Source organism: Corvus cornix, chromosome 2 (assembly GCF_000738735.6).
Source record: "Corvus cornix cornix isolate S_Up_H32 chromosome 2, ASM73873v5, whole genome shotgun sequence".
Taxonomy (NCBI): Eukaryota; Metazoa; Chordata; class Aves; order Passeriformes; family Corvidae; genus Corvus; species Corvus cornix.
Window position 1 is genome coordinate 44,345,381 of NC_046333.1, and position 13,471 is coordinate 44,358,851.

Genomic DNA, 13,471 nt, shown 5'->3' on the forward strand with positions numbered 1-13,471 from the left:
CCCTGCGCAGAGCCAATCAGAGCGCGCACCGCCGGTGCCGGGCCGTCGGGAGCCGGGGGCTGGCAGCGGTGCGCGCCGCTGCCACGTCGGACGGACCGGCCGGGCTCGGGGCGCGGGATGGCGGCACGGTGAGAGCAGCGCGGCGGGGGCGATGGCGCTGCTGCTGTGCTCCGCCCTGCTGTGCGCGGCGCTGGGCTGCGCGGGCGCGGCGCTGATCCCCCCCGCGGCCGACGTGAAGGTGGAGGTGCTGCACAAGCCGTTCCTCTGCCACAGGAAGACCAAGTGGGGGGACATGATGCTGGTTCACTACGAGGGCTTCTTGGAGAGGGACGGCTCCATGTTTCACTCGACGTAAGTGAGCAGCGCGTCTTCTTCGAGCGAGCTGTTGGCTGAGCTTGCGTGGGGAAATATATATGTATATAAAATAGAATCATAAAATGGCTTGAGTTGGAAGTGACCTTAAAGATTCCTTGACTCTTCCACTAGACCAAGTTGCTCAGAGCCCCATCCGACGTGCCCTTGAACGCTGCCCAGGTTGCTCAGAGCCCCATCCAACCTGGCCTTGAACACCTCCAGGAGTGGGTCATCAACAGCTTCCCTGGGCAGCCTGTTCCAGTGGCTTGCCACCCTCACAGTAACGAATTTCTTTCTAATACCTAATCTGAACCTACTCTCAGTTTAAAGCCGTCACTCCCTGTTCTGTCACTATATGCCCTTTTAAATAGTCTCTCTCTATCTCTCCTGTAGGCTCCTTTGAGGTACTGGAAAGGTGCAATTAGGTCATCCTGGAGGTTTCTCTTTACCAGGCCGAACAGTCCCAATTCTCTCAGTCTTTCCTCCTAGGAGAGGTGCTGCTCCGTCCCTCTAATAATGTTGGTGCGCCTTCTCTGGACTCGCTCCTTTATCTATATATATCTATATATATTTATTTATTTTAATATAGATGATCTCTTTTGCTCGTGCTTTCCTGAATCCAGACTTCTCACAGGGGTCTGCAACCCATCTGCGAAGTAGCTCTGTGAGGGTTTTTTTTTCAGGGGCAAGTGTTTTGTTTTGGTTTTTTTTCACTCCTCCCTCCCCAGACGCCCCAAACTTGCGTTTACTTGTGTGCAAGGAAGCAAAAGCAATGCATGAATGTCTTATTTGGTTTTGGATAAAAGAGTTTAAATAACACTGCATAAACTTGTCATTGGGGCCCCTCCCAACTGCCACCTGTTCTCAGAAAGTTTGGTGTGAAGAACTGTCTCACAATGCTGTTCAAGACGAACGCCAACAGTAAGGCTTATCTCCCTTCCCAAGGTAATAAAATAAATCTTACTTAGCCTTTGTTTTCTGGTCAGTCTGTAGGAAGTAGAGCCATGTGGCATTCCTTAAAAGATGGGGATGTTATGCACGGAGCACCTCTCCTCGGTGGAAAGGTTGAGAGAACTGGGATTGTTCAGCCTGGAAGAGAGAAGGCTTTGAGGTGACCTAATTGTGCCTATCCAGTGCCTCAAGAAAGATGGGAGGGAGACTTTTTGCAAGGGCATGTAGTGACAGAACAAGGGAGAATGGCTTCAAACTTAGAGAGTGCAGGTTTAGATTAGGTTATTAGAAAGAAATTCTTGACTGTGAGGGTGGTGAGACGGCTGCCCAGGGAAGTTGTTGAGGATCCATTCCTGGACGTGTTCAAGGCCAGGTTGGAAGGGGCTCTGGGCAACCTGGTCTAACTGAAGGTGTATCTGCCCATGGCAGGGGGATTGGAACTGGGTGGTCTTTAAGGTCCCTTCCAATCCAAACCGTTCTGTGATTCTGTGATTTAGGTGCAGGTTTTGGTATGTGATCTCAGCTTTTTAATAGGTCTTGTGCTATGCATGAATTTGTTTGGTTTCTAAAGCAAACCATTAGTTTTTAAAAAAAAAAAAGTTACATGCATCCTTCGACTACCGGCAGCACAATCACAGCTTTTCACTATTCTTTACCTGCCCCCGACCAGACAAGTCAACATACCAGAGCCACAGAAATGCAAATAGGAGGAAGAGCCAGAAATTCTACGGAGTCTAAGAGCCTGCAACGACTTGCTAATGCTGGATGTCCTGTAAAACATCAACGAAGTGTTAATAGTGGGAGACAGCAAAATACTCAAGTCTCTGCAGGCTGCCTGAAGGCTACTTTTGTATATTTAAAAAAAAAAGACAATTTTGCATGTTTATGCTCTTGTAGATGATTCAACTAAAATCTCACTAATTTTCTCTTGTAGTTAACTTGCCTCTCTAAAAGGACTTCTAGTGACACTCTAAAGTTTTTGCTGCTGACTAACTTCTGTAAGTGTTCTGTTTTCTTCTTAAACACCTTTCCTGCATGACTAGTAAATAGAGCTTTTAAATTCCTTGTCTGTTAGTAGAGTGAAAGTAGTCCGGGTTGTACCACCTGGTTAAATCAGGAAAGGGTTTTTTCTCCCTGATCTAAAGTTGAATGTTTTGCATGCGTTTGTTTCTGTTTTTTTCTAGACTGTTATGTAGTTGTTTAGTTTTGGGGTTTTTTTCCCTAATGGCTTCTTTTGAAAGAGATGTGGCTGATTCTTCTAAGCATGTTAGATGTGTATTGCTATCATGACCATGCTGGTCTGTGATATGCAATTTACCGAAGTTTGTAGATGGCTTTGACTATAGATTTTTAAGAAAAATGCTTTTCTACTCTGATCAGTTTCCAAGTGGAAGTAGGTGATCAGGGAAGTGAAGGTGGAGATCTGGGTTGATTGGTGTTGTCATAAACACACCAGGTAAATGTTGTTTTATTTCTTTCCACTTCTCAAGGAACCTTGTCATGCAAAGCATAAGTTTTAAAGACTTTGAAAGTGTAAGTCTTTCATTTTACAGATGTCAAGGTACCGAGTAGTGCTGTGTTTTTAACTAAATATTTACATTATGAGCATATTCCATCTGCCTTTTGTGGAACTTGATGCTTAAATATGAAGTGTTTTATTCCTTTCTTTTCCAGTCACAAGCATAACAATGGTCAACCTATGTGGTTTACACTTGGCATAAGGGAAGCTCTCAAAGGCTGGGACAGAGGTTTGAAGGACATGTGTGTGGGAGAGAAGCGGAAGCTAACTATTCCACCAGCCCTTGCTTATGGAAAAGAAGGGAAAGGTAAAACATGTGAAGCCCTTTCCTTGCTCTAATTGTTTCTATTCTCTGTATTTTATGTTATTCTAGGGCTAAGAGGTTAGCAAGCTTTCCAGTTTGATTCTGTTAAAGAAGAAAAATTGAGGGAGTTGGGTGCTCTTTCTCATAAATTTGTTTTCTGCAGTAATATCCATTAAGTGGCTATGTGGTGAATGCAGGAAAAAAACCCCAGAAACTGATGGTAGCTGCTGTGCTGTATGTTCTAAATGTCTTTTCTGTTAGTGCTGTGCCCAGCAGTTCCCTGCGTCTTCTTTTTTTTTTAGTTTGTTTTTTTTTCTCCCTTCTTTTACAGTCAAGTGGAGGTGGTTGCTTAGGTAACAGTTGGCTTTTTGGCTGTTGGATCTGTTTTTGTGCTAATACTTCATGAATGTGCATGTGCAAGCCTCATTCTTGCTTGCAGGTTTCTTTTAGAACCTTGTACTACTGCCCAGCCGGTTCTTGGATGATACAATGAAAAGTCACTGTTTATTTCTCCCTATAGAGACATTAATTCTTTCCCTCTTAGAGCTGTTTTCAGTTTGGGCGGTGGTCCCTGTTATCCACAGTAAGATGTGTAGGTGCATGGGCATGTTGTCATGTTGTCACCTACTGAAAATGCACTGACTGCTGTGCAGACAGATATAAACATCCTTTGTAGAGTTTACTCAACCTGTCTACTACTGAGGGTGTTTGGGGCTTTTCTTTTCAAGTATTTCCAGATTCCTATAACGGGGGGGCCAGATTTGGAATATGCAGTTGCTTAAGTGGCAGCTTGAATGGTTCTGTTTCTGCTTTATGGGATTTGTTTTAGTTAACTTATTTTGAGCAATTATTATGAATATCTATGTCATGACAAGAGTTGCAACAAATGACCTACGGTAGTGCAAGGTTCCAAAGCAGAAGGGATGAATGTCTAGGAACATATAGTCTATCCTGCTAATGTTCTCTCCCATCACTATGAGACTGTTTGGGAGTGAGGACTGTGTGCAGTTCTGTACCTTCTGGCAAGTAGGGCTGCACATAGGCTTTGGACTCCATATTACCTCATGCTAGGTAGTATTCATGCATACAGCATACTTCATACCTTCCTCTCTTGAATGTACCAGTTTAACACATTTTTCTAGAAGCTCTGCTTCAGCGTTCAAGATACAGTATTAGAAGTAATCGTGTTTCTAGTAGGGAACGGGAACATGCGGTTGTCATTTATTTGTCTTTATGCAGGGAACAGCTGTACATTTTTCCACAAAAAGATATGAAATGCTGCAGTGCTCATGTAGTCATCAGCCCTAATTGTTTGATTAATATGTAAAGCACTAAAGTTGTCCTTCAAAGACTTGCAAGCCTCACCTCGGTGTTTAGTGCAAGAAGGTTAAACAGCTAAACACTGCTAACTGCTGTAAGAACTGCTAAGTGCTTTAGGAAGACTTTGAAGTATTTGGCCATAATTATGTTGCTGTTTTCAAATTATGCCCTTGAAGACAGAATTATTTCATTTTCTTCATGCTTTCTCTGAATGCACATAATTTCAGTAGCCTCCCACCTTGCTTGCTGTCTGACTCATTATTTGAGTCAGATGCCTTTTTCTGTAACACTCAAAAAAATTACCTGTGTTCCAAACCCTAAACAGGGCACTATGCCCTGTGTTTCCAGAAGATTCTGCATGTTTATCATCCCAGAAATCTAAAAGCCCATTGGTTATTGCAGTTCAGGGTATATTTAACACCATAGCTCCAAACAAGTAGATGTGGATTATTTTTTCCCTGTTTTCTCAAGGCAAAGAAATAGTTTTTGGGGTGCTGCCATCCAGTATAGAGATATATTTGGTCCTATTCAACCTTTCTGTATAAAGGAGCAAAGTGATGTGCTAAAAGGTCTTTGACAGTAGCTTCAGCCATCAGCATGAGGGCATATTGCATCTCTGTGAAAGCCAATGCCTGATAAACTGAAATCCTCGAGGTGTGGTGGCGTGGGGGAGTGGTCTGTGGCACTATTAGGAAGTTACTGGTCTGTTCACCTACATCAAAAACGATGTAGTGATAACACATGCTTTGTGATTAGGTTTGGGTACTTAGTTTCTGCTGTGTGTTTGGAAATAGCTCAGTACTTTGTGCACTGAGTCCAGAGACTGCTGTGGGAGACCAACATTGTCACTACCCTTCTGTCCTTCTCTGCAAAAGAGTTTTTCCCTGTGGCAGAACAGCAGATACAAGGTATCAGTTGGCAGTGGAGAGGAATTTCGAGACTGACGGGGTAATGGTGTACTGGGGAGTACTAAATTCTCCCTTCTTGCTGCCCTGTCCGTTAGTCTTGGCTGTAGCCTGTCTGACTGTACAGTCTCTTTTATTGTTTTCCAGTTTATCTGGCTCTGGCCATGAAAGAAAGAAGATTCAAGAATGTTGTTTGATAAACTTGTGATGGTAATTGCTGAATAAGAGCTTGCATCAACACCTACTAGTCTCCAACAAAACTAGTTGCATCTAAAGCTGCATATATGCTGTAAGGGCTGCTCTGAGTCCAGGCTGCAGGCTGAAATGGTTGAGGTCATCACTGTTAGAGATACTTATCCTTGCTAGTTCAAACTGTAGGATGCTTTGAAATGACCAGGATTACTGGAACATTTCTCTGACACATATGGCTTTTATATGGCATTGGATATATAGTTGGTTTTAACTTTTCTCCATTTTGGGCAGGAAAAATTCCACCTGAGAGCACACTGATTTTCAACATTGACCTTCTAGAAATTAGAAATGGACCAAGGTCTCATGAGTCATTCCAAGAGATGGATCTTAATGATGACTGGAAACTATCCAAGCAAGAGGTGAGTGGGTTATCCTTCTCTTGTGAGCAAATCTAACAGGATGGGAGAGTGAAAAAGAATGCACATCTATGCTGCACTGCTCTGAGCCTTGCATCCTAGTGAAAATTCCAGACTGGAGGTTCAAAAGGAGCCTTGGTAAGCTGAGGATAGGCATGTGACTCATGTGTGCCGCATGCTTATGGAAGACTTGGATAAAATAAAGCATCTTAGGAATAAAACCAGACTTCGGGGCTTTTTGGATTTAATTGCTGATTTATTAATAAACTGGAATTTCTTCTGCTGTAGGGCAGTCCTGTTTCATAGCATTCACTCTGTGAAGGACATGTATTCAGCATTATTCACCATCTGCTTGCCTCTTATTTTCAATCTTCTGATTCTCCAGTGTGCAAAAGTGATCCATGAGAAGTTAGTATAAACCACTGAGTTCTTTTTGATTTGCATCTGGTACAGTTTACAAGACCCAGAAGGCTAATTAATCATTTGTACTATGCATCACACAGTGTCAGTGTGTGTAATGTCTGTGTAAGCAATAACCTTGACAAATCCCAGAGAGTGAAATGACTAAAACAGACCCGAAACATGGCCCATGGTTCTTACATGAGTGGTATCTGTTTAATAGATGAGTATGTTGGTATTGTTGTTTTTGTAGAAGGCTCTGCAATTCATAACACTTGGGATCTCCGTAAGTTAAACCTTAAAAACTTAGTAAAAACAATCTGATGTCGTTGAAAACACTGTTTAGCATTAATATCTAGCTTAATGTAAGTAAGTGTTCCAGTGGTCTGTTTAAAACCTGCCTTGGCTCTTTGTCCTTCAGAATTTTGAGATGTCTAGAAATCTTTTAAAGTATTTCCCACTGGAGCAGCAAACACTGAGATTATGGACAGATTTATGTATATATTTGGGGTGGCTGTTTATATGTACTGGGTTGTCAGGGTGCTGGAATGTGGAAAAGTTGTCTCTGACCAATTGGTAGCTAATAACTTCTGCCCAGCTGTTTGTACTTTACTGTATAGACATTAGAAGACAGGCTGTCCTGGCTCATTTTTTCAGTCAGATACCATAAAGGTAGGCAACAGCTTTGCTAGTTTTACTGTCACTTCTATCACTAAAGACTCTTCACTCCAAGGGACTGCAGAATCTGTTAGACAAGTATTATTCTGGCAGTGGCATAGGAGGAGGGTATCTGTTACCTAATACCACCATCCTGAACATAGCATCCCTCTGTTATGCTGCAGTAATCAATTCTTTCGTAAGTCTGAAAATGTTCACTCTCACCTTTTGTCTAATAGGTGAAAATTTACTTGAAGAAAGAATTTGAAAAGCATGGAGCAGTGGTAAATGACACCCAGCATGATGCTTTGGTTGAAGACATATTTGATAAAGAAGATGAAGACAGTGATGGGTTTATATCTGCAAGGGAATTTACATACAAGCATGATGAACTGTAGAAAAGGGTGGCATAATTTTTTTTGACACAAATAGTGGTGACTTAGACTGTCTGATTCTCGTGTCATCTTAATTCTGTGTTTTGGAGTTGAGAATTGCTGTTGGCAAAGAAACACTTTGTTTATAGAAAAGAGATTTTCTCTTCATTATGTACAAATGTTTTAAAGTATTTTAAAGTGTGAAAATGTACTCCTTCTATAGCAAAGACTTGTACATCAGTGTTTTTTAAATTTTGTATTAAATTATTTTTCAGAAATGAAACAAACTTTCCAGTTACCAAGCATAAAAATCAAAATCCAGTTCAGTGACTTTCTGTGATTTGTTTGTGTGCCAAGATCACTTTCAGCAGCTACCTTACGTATAACTTGTAGTCTGTGGCCTAATTACTTGACCTTCCTTCTTGTGTGTCACTGCTTAAAAAGCAGTGTGCTGACCTTGGGTTTTTTTTCCAGATTTTTAAAAGATGTAGTAGAAGGCATCAGCATCTCTTTATACAGCTGAGAAACTGATACAAAGCTGAATGAGAAGAATGGTTATAGTGTGCTGATCTTGCCCTTCTAAAGGGAGAGTGTTACCATCCATGGCAATAATTGTCTGCATTTTTTGTTAAATTTTGTGAACAAAGCAGGAGTTAAATGTCAGACTTTCACTTCTACTGCCAGCAACATTCTAGGAAATGTCTGTAGTTTGGAAAGCAGCAAGTTGTGCTGCAGTGCAGAGGTGGTGTCCTTTAAATGTACACATGCATTTGTTTTGAAACTCAGACTTAGCATTCATCAGAAAAGATCATGCCTTTCTCTCACAGTTTGAAGGGGATATTGAGCAGAATACTACAAGTGTGAAGTTTTTCCTCTTGCAGAAGGGAGAGTGTACTGACAGGAGCATCAGTACGGTCTGAAGAACAGTTTCCATGGGCTTGTCTGCTATGCAGCTGCGTGAGTCGCAGAACTTGTTTCATTGCCCCTTTGCAGCATTTTTCACAAGTAGCACACAAGTGATAAGAATTTTAAATAATAAAGTGGAGTTTTAGAAAAATAAAGGTGTGAGGTAAATGTTATGGTGCTGTGTCTTTACAGAGGTGAAGATCATTAGGATTTCAAACACAAAATTGGAGTTCAAAGAGGAGAGGAAGAAATTTTTGGAGAGGAAGAAGTATTTTGCAATTGTCCATGGTTTCTTAAATGAGAGGGCAAGGTATCTCAGGGACAGAATTTATTCTGACATCACTAACCTATAGGTCTATGAACACAGCATTGTACTGTGTTGCCCAAAGCTATGTAAGGACGCGAAGCAAATCCAGTTGTATGAAACCGAGATTGCTGCATTGCACTGACCCTTAACTACCGCAAGCTGAGACTGCATTCAAGGTTCTCAGTGCTGTGGGTGAGTTAGATGTTTCCCTGCCACCTAGTGTTGCAATTGAGGATTCGAAGACTGCTTCATTAAACTGAGTTCAGCCGCAGACGGGCATTTAGAGATGCCTGTCAATAGTGACTGTTGAGAGGGAAGAGGAAAGTTGTAGGTGAAGGTGAGCAGCGTTGGGCTGTTCTGTTTTGGTTTTCTTCCAGCATCTGACATTTTGTGGGTGGTGTTCTAAGTGACAGGGAATTGTAGCCATGCATTTTGTTTTCAGTAACCTTAGATCTTTTTCCTCAGTAATGCTGTCTGCTTTTCTTGAACCCAGTAACACTTGTGCTTTTAGGGCAGTGAGTTTCACAGTAAAATAGTGTAGGAAAATGTTTCCCTTCTGTTTTAGGCTCATTGCCTGCTCTTACTCTTTTATCGTGAAGAAATAATGAATAGTCATTACCTATTTAGCTCTTCTGACTGGTCTTGGTTTTGCACATTGATGTTTTTTCCCATCACTTAGGAAAATCAAGCTTGCCTGACTTCAGCTTGCCCAAGGTTGGTTGCATGTTCTGTGCTGGCTGTCTTGATTTCCCCTACAGGCTCCAGAGCACTGGGCACCTGTGGGCAGCTCAGTACACGTGTGTTGTTTATCTTGTACTGGGATAGCTGCCTTATCAAACAGTGTCCTGTCTTTCTCTGTTGACTGTGTGGGGAACGTAGACAATTTGTATAGCCTAGGCCAAGGGGGGCTAATAGCTGTGAAGCTGATCTTTAAGCTGGTTGTGCCTGCATGTGGGAACTGTCAGGTACCCAACCAACCGAATGGGAAATACTGTGTGTGTGTGTGCTGCTGGGAAGAGCAGAACTGAGACTTACCTTGGGTCTGTGAGGGTTTTAGATCATTGTTTGCAGGGTTTAGCATGTTCTCAAAACATCTGGCTGGGGAATGAAAGCATAAAAGCATGGGATAAAATTTGCCCATGTTACTGACCTAATACATTAAAAGTTAAGATTAAATAATGGGGTGTCAATATGTGACTCCAGTTAGGGCCAATTGTTGTTTCTTTTATATTAAGAAGGAGTTTATAGTCAGTGACTGCTGTGAAATGTATATAGGCATTATCTTCTGCTTGGATTTTTAAAGCATTTCATAAAAATAAACTTTTAGTGAATGTGTAGTTGTTAATGCCAGCAGAGTGTTAAAGCTGCAAGACCAAGATGCTTTATTTGTTGTTGTGTATAGGTTTATGCCAAATGAGAGCATGGGTTTTGTTCTTAATAATTTTCTTGAGAGCTGTGTTAAATTCTGAAGTTGAACTGAAAATGTTTTTTAAAAGTGCAGAACCAGCAGCAGATTTGAGAAGTCACTTCAACTTGATTATCATTTGCTATTGTTAAAGTCCTCCTGTGAAGATGAAAGGCTTTCCTAGGTAGAAGTAGCACTGCCTGTTTTAACTTCAATTGCATTTGCTTGTTAATCCACAGGGCAAACTGCTGGAGTGCCGGCAGGAGCCAGCCAACAACCTCCAGGACACCAGAGGCAGGCAGCTGCCTGTCCCCTGACGTGGGGAGGAATATTGGAACTTCAGTGGCATTCAGGAGTGTTTCGGCTGGCTTGTGTGTGAAGTGCAAGGTGTATTTCTCCTGAAGAAACAAACCCTCACTGCATATCTGTAGAACATGGCACTTGAAAAAGTGGAGAGGGTTCAAAACAGACCACTCTGCTCCTGCATCTTACAGCCTTCTTCAAACATTTCTTGTTGGTTTGTGGTTATTTAGGAAAATATATAGTGATGTTTTTTAGAACTGCAGCCTGTCAATCACAGCCAGTATCTAACAATTACAGTGGGAGTTGCTGCCTTCTGTAGGTACAGAAGAAGCCTTCAGAGCACATTTTATTTGAAAATTCTTGACATGCAATGCAATGACACAAGAAAGCTTTTGGCAAAGCTTCAGGAATGGTGCTTTAGTCTGAAATGTTTTTTAAAGTTTTCTTTTTTGAGATAAACTGACAAGGCAAACAGTGGTGGAAGTGAACAAATCACTTTACATCTGTTCAGTACCTTATGTCATAGAATTATAGAATCATGTATGTTGGAAAAGACCCTTAAGATCATCCAATCCAACTGTTAACCCAGCACTAGCACGTCCACCACTCAGTCATGTCCAAGTGCCACATCTACATGTCTTTTGACTACCTGCAGGTATTTCAATGGTTCCTCCACCACAATCCTGGGTGATCTTTCCCCATGCTTGACAATCCTTTCCATGAAGAATTTTTGCCTAACATCCAATCTAAACCTCCCCTAGTACAACTTGAGGATGTTTCCTTTTGTCCCGTGCCTTGTCACTTGGGAGAAAAAGTCTACCCTCACCTCGCTACAACCTCGTCAGTAAGCTGTAGAGAGTGATAAGGTTTCCCCCCTCAGCCTCCTTTTCTCTAGGCTAAACACTCCCAGCTCCCTCAGCCACTCCTCATCAGACTTGTGCTCCAGACCCCTGAGCAGCTTCCTTCCCTTTTCTGGATGCACTCCAGCACTTCAGTGTCTTCTAGTGAGAGGCCCAAAACTGAACATGGGATTTGAGCTGCAGCCTCACCAGTGCTGAGTACAGGGGGGACAATCACTGCCCTCATCCTGCTGCCCACACTACTGCTGAAACAGGTCAGGCTGCTATTGGCCTATTTGGCCACCTGGGCTCACTCTTGGCTCAGGTTCAGCTGCTGTCGACCAGCATCCCCAGGTCCTTTTCTGCAGGGGAGCTTTCCAGGCACTCTGCCCCAGCCTGTAGCACTGCCTGGGGTTGATGTGACCCAGCACTTGGCCTTGTTGAACCTCGTACAGTTGGACTCAGACCATTGATCCAGCCTGTCCAGATCCCTCTAGAGTATGTCCTTGTGCTGCCAGGAATATCCCAAATACAGAGTGTTTTGGTATTTTGGTGAGTAAGGTATGTTACAGAGTCATAAAATTGCAGTGTTAAGTACATATAGAACAAATTGCTGCCATAATTTCTTCTTCGTGATATCTTCAATGAAAGTCATACATAGTTGGTTTCCAGAGTACTTCAGTGTAAAAAATAGATTGTACAGGTCAGCCCTTAAATTACCTTTGTCATACATGTTCCCCACATCCCATTGTTTATAGGTGTTCTATCCCTTGATCCAGAAATCCTAGTTTCAGATGCAGGTGGGTATCAGCCCGGGCAGCTGTCTTGCTGTGATATTGAAGCCACAAGAGAACAGTTTCTTGTGGAGATGTCTCCATAGCATGAGCAAGAGAGACTCCTCTCCCTAAGTGAACTGAAAAAGATTATTATAGAGGTGGTAAACTGACTGAAAATCTCAAGGGTTGTCTTTTTACATTGTCAGTGGGAGAAGGGAGAAAGGTGGGGGGAGGAGAAGTGTTCTGAAGGTTTAGTCTGGTTTTTTTTTCTTTCTTTTAGGTCTGTTAATAAACTTCTTTATATTCTTTTAAGTTTTGTGCCTGCTTTGCTTTCTCCTAATTCTTATCTCACAGAAGCAAAATAAGTAAGTAATGGATATTTTGAACCTAACCACTACAATTGGGAAAGCTCATTGCTTTGGGGCATTCTGGGAAAAGACACAAAGCTAGGGAAAATGTCAGAGAGAGTAGAATTATGTAGAGTGATGTGGGAAATGCAAAACATTTTATTTCCTTGATCCTTTGGCATCTGCTTACTTGGAAGAAAGAGCACTGGCAGCCACTGATGTAAGGACTGCAAATAATAAGGCTAGTTCCTGATTTGACTTTGATTATAAACCACTCCTTTGGACAGTTCCTGTATGGAGTTTAAGGCAAAATTTAAATTCACACTTCCAAGGTCTGTTAAAGAATTTTCAGAATAGGTATGTTAGAGTTTACTTCTTGAAAATACATTGGCCTCATCGTAGAGTTTTTGCAAAAATCCCCAAAACACAGCCCAAAACACACTACCCCAAGCCCTTTAATTTGTCTTCAATGCTGAATTGTTTTTGGTAACAGGAAATAAATAAAAACTGCTTATATTTGTATAATCCTGGATAATTTTAGCTTCTCTTGAAAGTTAATCATAATGCTTACATTCTGTGTCCTAGTTTTCTCCTGGTTCAGAGGAAAAATAACTCTCTGACAAAATAAGGATCTTTCTTTAGCTATACTGCTTCTGTTTTCATGCCTGTGCTTGATTATGTCAACAGTTTCACACAAGAAATATAATTGACAATCTCAGTAGGAGGCTGTTTAGGGACAAGAACATGGTTATCATCTTCCAGCCTGGGGGGGATTCAGATGGAGGCTCCTACTGCATCACATTTCTTCCTCCTGGGAATTTTTATTCCAACAAAAGGTTGGTTTACCTAGGGGTTGTATCTGGTCAGAGACCATGCAGTATTTCTGTCGAATGATGTAAAAAAAGAAGGAGCTTGGTTTATCTGAGAAAGTTGCCATGACAGAGGATAGTTTGAAACATGGCAGGTAAATAATTTTTTGCAAATTTTCTGAAGGTCATGTTCCTTGTAGGCTGGAGTTTGTCCAAAGGGATAATTTAAAATCTTTTTTCTTTTCTTTCTTTTTTTTCTTTTTTTTCTTTTTTTTCTTTTTTTTCTTTTTTTTCTTTTTTTTCTTTTTTTTCTTTTTCTTTCCCTTTCCCTTTCCCTTTCCCTTTCCCTTTCCCTTTCCCTTTCCCTTTCCTTTCCTTTCCTTTCCTC

At 41.7% G+C, this 13,471-nt stretch overlaps 1 protein-coding gene across 1 annotated transcript; it reads left to right on the forward strand.

Annotated features, from left to right (window-relative positions):
• The first annotated feature begins 41 nt into the window (after positions 1-41).
• On the forward strand, positions 42-9,944 carry FKBP14 (FKBP prolyl isomerase 14). The gene is made up of 4 exons (XM_010399370.4): positions 42-351; positions 2,980-3,131; positions 5,837-5,964; positions 7,257-9,944. The coding sequence occupies exons 1-4, from the start codon at positions 152-154 to the stop codon at positions 7,413-7,415; spliced, it is 639 nt and encodes a 212-aa protein (XP_010397672.3). The 5' UTR covers positions 42-151; the 3' UTR covers positions 7,416-9,944.
• The last annotated feature ends 3,527 nt before the right edge of the window (positions 9,945-13,471 follow it).

What these genes read in the sequence shown, in the direction of transcription:
- FKBP14 (XM_010399370.4), top strand. Translation starts at nt 152, where the DNA reads ATGGCGCTGCTGCTGTGCTCCGCCCTGCTGTGCGCGGCGCTGGGCTGC. An exon ending in GGCTCCATGTTTCACTCGAC is followed by an intron (nt 352 to 2,979) that starts GTAAGTGAGCAG and finishes TTTCTTTTCCAG; the next exon opens with TCACAAGCATAACAATGGTC. An exon ending in GGAAACTATCCAAGCAAGAG is followed by an intron (nt 5,965 to 7,256) that starts GTGAGTGGGTTA and finishes TTTGTCTAATAG; the next exon opens with GTGAAAATTTACTTGAAGAA.